Genomic DNA, 4,052 nt, shown 5'->3' with positions numbered 1-4,052 from the left:
GGCCACAGCTATCTTTAGCTGGAGGTATTTATATTACAAGTTAGCAGCGTCTTAGCTGCTGGGGAGGCTCAGAAAGCTAGCAAACAACCACAGAAGAGATAGGAACAGTGCTCTGCTTGGGAAGCGGCCGACATACTGAGAAAGGCTTTGGGTTCCATTGTGTCCTTGCCCATGCATTGAGACACCATCACCACCTGCTTCCCTGGTTCAGGTCCCCGGCATTAGAAGGCTGACTCCGGAGCAGACCATGCAGACGTTCCTGCGGGGAAGAGTGCGTATCAAAGTGGAGGAGGAGTTTTTCGCCACGGACAAGGCTCTGCTGGTGGAACACAGTGAGTACTTCCGCGCGCTCTTCCAGTCTGGCATGAAGGAGAGCACGCAAGATGAAATCCAGATCCAAGACTTGAGTGCCATGGGATTTCTCCTCATGCTCCGGGTCCTGGCAGGGGAGAGACCCGTGCTGACCTGTGAGGAGAATCTCAAGGCGGTTGAATGTGCAGCTTTTCTTCAGGTGAAGACGATGACCAAGTATCTGATTAATTCCATCAATTCCGATAACTGCATTGTCCTTTATCAAGCTGCTGCCATGTTTGGCCTGCAGGACCTTTTCCACAGTGCTGCCCTGTACATTAGAGATGGCTATTCTGATTTAGAGGAGTACTTAGACTGCCTTTCCGCTGACCTGCTGGATTACGTGGACTCCCTTCTGCCCAGCACGTTTGTCGCAGTGGGAGCCCATACGCCAACCTTTGAGTTTCTACAGGACCTTTCGAGAACCATCTGCTACCTTGATGAGGACGACAACACGTGGAAGACGCTCTCCTGCTTGCCACTGACGGCCAGCACATTCCTGGCCGGCATGGCAACACTGGATAATAAGATCTACATAGTGGGCGGAGTCCGCGGAGCGAGCAAACAAATCGTGGACATCAGCTTTTGCTATGACGTAGATGCTAACAGCTGGAGCGAGTTTCCCAGTCCTCAGCAGCTCCGGTACGACCTCACACTGACAGGTCATGAAGGTTATCTTTACGCCATAGGAGGAGAATTTGAGAAGACCTTGCTAAAGTCTGTGGAGAAATACAATGTGTCCTCCAACACCTGGACTTTTGTCGCCGATCTGCCCCAGCCAACAGCAGGTGCGCCCTGCGCCCAGGCCATGGGGCGGATATTTGTCTGCTTGTGGAAGCCACTAGACACCATGATCATTTATGAGTATGAGATCCAGAAAGACGAATGGCTTCCTATTTCAGCCTTAAAGAGACCTCAGAGCTATGGCCATTGCATGGTGGCCCACAGAGATAATCTCTACATCATGCGGAATGGGCCCTCAGACGACTTCCTGCGGTGTGTGATAGATTGCTTCAACCTCACCAGCCTGCAGTGGACAGCTTTACCGGGGCAATTCGTGAACAGCAAAGGAGCTCTCTTCACTGCCGTAATCAGGGGGGATACGGTTTATACAGTCAACAGGATGCTGACCCTCCTCTACTCCATAGAAGAGACGGCATGGAGGTTCAAAAAGGAGAAGGCTGGCTTCCCAAGGAGCGGGTCCCTACAGACCTTCCTTCTCAGGTTCCCAAGGAGAGACCACAGCATTGCCACTTAGTCAGTCCCTGCCACAAGGGGGCGCTCTAGGATACAGGAGCCAGTGAAAGCTATTTAAAAATGGATCCTCAGCTTTCTCCTTTTCTTTCCAAGCCTCCAGCTGCTCAGTAGAATTCCGTGTATAACAGGAGGCTGCAGCACCACTCGGGTCCCAATCCACTAAGTGCTTCTAGCTCCTCCTACATTCGCCCTTCCAAGGAGCCAGCGTGAGGAGCTGCAGTTCTGCTGCCAAGCCTGCTGATTGCCCTCTGCTCCTGGTTACAAAGCATTGAGCGCTCTGTAATGCTCACCCTTTATTTAACCCGAGGTTGTCCTAATGTGTCTGGAGTTTGTAGAGCCCTTAGAGACCTCCAGATGAAAGACATTTCAGAAATGCAAAATAGACAGTGTGGCCTAAGGGACAGAACACCAGACCGGAACTTGGGTGACCTGGGTTGGATTCTCAGCTCTGCCACTGGCCTTCTGGATAACCTTGGACAAGTCACTTCCCCTCCATGTGCCTCAGTCTCCCCATCTTTAAAATGGGAATAATGACATTGCCCTCCTCTGTAAAACACATTGAGATCCATGGAGCTGGGTATAGTTCGTATTGACCGAATTCGTCAAATGTTTATAAAACCATTTATTCTAGGTACTGATGGGAAAAGATCAATTATCTTGTAGAATTAAAGGGAAGAGGTTTTTTTTAAATGTAGGCACATGTTTTAAAAGGGTCATTGTTTCAGGGAAATTGAATGAAATAACTTGTAACGCTGTTTATAAGTGAGGTTTTTATACTACCAGGGAAATGCTTTTCTGGCTGCCAAACATGTACTTCGGAGTGTATTCCCTGCATTGCTCTTGAGATACCAAAGGAATATATCCATGGACCTGTTTCCAATTTAAAGCGATAGCATGGACTGGAACCAGGTACCTGGAAAGTCTCTGAAGGACAGTGTGTAGAGGGGGTGGGGAAATTATACCAGTGCGATGAAGGGAAGAAAAATTATGCTGTTCTGAATTGATTCCAATAGGATTCCAAGTGAGACAATCCAATAACTGTTAGAGCTGGACTGACAGCAGGTGGTATCTGGCACATTTAGGCTGAGAGTTGGCTGGGCGGAGTCCGAGCACTAAAGCTTGGCTTCCGATCTGACATTCCCCGCATCTTATGAGCCATTAGTGTAGGATTGTGGCTCAAAGTGGTAGAAATCTCCCAAGACCAGCTGATTTCGTAGCATTTCGGGCTGCTTCCAGCGTGGATTCTGAACCAAAACCAGGGGGTCAGGGATTGGGTCTGGAGGATTCTGATTCTGCAGATTACAAAGGGTGGGGGGTCAGGTTCAAGATCCTGTTTCGGTGCATCTCTGGTAAGAACATTTGTAGGGTGAGTCTTGAACTGGAATCATCCGGATCCAAACCCCTGCCTCATGATTTTGGTACCAGATGCGGAGCTGGAACTGTTCTATAGAATTTCTGTTTAATACTTAGGGCCTTCCTCACTCATATTAGCCTGCCCTTCATGTGCTTAACAGCATCGTCCCCAGAAAGAGCCCTCAAGAAAGGTTTACCTCTGGGAATGACAATGCAGCATCAGTCAATGCTGACTAGCTGATCATGTGACACCTTTCGGAATGGTGTTGCTGGGACAGATATTAAAACTGTGGGTCAAATATCTCCCTGGTGTAACATCATTGACTTAGTATCAGAGGGGTAGTCGTGTTAGTCTGTAGCCACAAAAACAACAAGGAGTCTGGTGGCACCTTAAAGACTAAGAGATTTATTTGGGCACAAGCTTTCATGGGTAAAAACTCCACTTGTTCAGATGCATGGAGTGACTTAGGTGAGTTACAGTAAGGATGAATCTGGCCCAGTCTGCAGCCCTGGGAATGTGGGACACTTGTGGGTGCTGGGTTCAATATTTCCTTCTCATCCCGCAGTGCTTTACATCCTGCTTGTTAACGCTCCCTGCTCTCATTGGCAAGATTGCTAGCGACACAGGGCAGATTCCTAAGCCAGTCTGGAGGGGCCAGCAGAGGAGACTGGAAGTGCCGCAGTGACCCCTCCAGCCACTTTGGGGGCAGGGTTTATCTGCTCTTGAGAAGGCCACATCCAGCCCCCCCTGGTCAGGGACACTGGTCACTGAAGTACCCGTCCCTATGGGCAGATAGAGAATACTGCTGTTACAACAGAGGAGCCTGAACCAAATCTCTCAAAACTGAGCATCCCTGGACTTGGGAGTGCTCAGAATCTGAACCCAGGTCCCAATCCACATTTTGCAAGTGGCCCCCTCTTCATAATGGGCTAAACCAGAACGCCAGATCCAAACATTCATGAACTGTGGGGTATTTGAGTTGTCAGTTCCGAGGTGGAAACCTCACTAGGTATTAATCATCAAACCTCTTTCTGACTGGTGTATTTAGCAGATGGACTCTTTGTGTTGGGCTATAAACAAGGTGGACTAT

General features: G+C 49.1%; 1 protein-coding gene across 1 annotated transcript; it reads left to right on the top strand.

The window, feature by feature from the left end:
* The first annotated feature begins 247 nt into the window (after positions 1-247).
* KBTBD13 (kelch repeat and BTB domain containing 13) lies at positions 248-1,609 on the top strand. The gene has a single exon (XM_073361495.1). It carries the CDS (start codon positions 248-250, stop codon positions 1,607-1,609), a length of 1,362 nt encoding a protein of 453 aa, XP_073217596.1.
* Positions 1,610-4,052: the final 2,443 nt, after the last annotated feature.

This window comes from Lepidochelys kempii, chromosome 10 (assembly GCF_965140265.1).
Source record: "Lepidochelys kempii isolate rLepKem1 chromosome 10, rLepKem1.hap2, whole genome shotgun sequence".
NCBI classification, from domain to species: Eukaryota; Metazoa; Chordata; order Testudines; family Cheloniidae; genus Lepidochelys; species Lepidochelys kempii.
This window is presented reverse-complemented; position numbering and strand designations above follow the sequence as displayed.

What these genes read in the sequence shown, in the direction of transcription:
- KBTBD13 (XM_073361495.1), top strand. Translation starts at nt 248, where the DNA reads ATGCAGACGTTCCTGCGGGGAAGAGTGCGTATCAAAGTGGAGGAGGAG.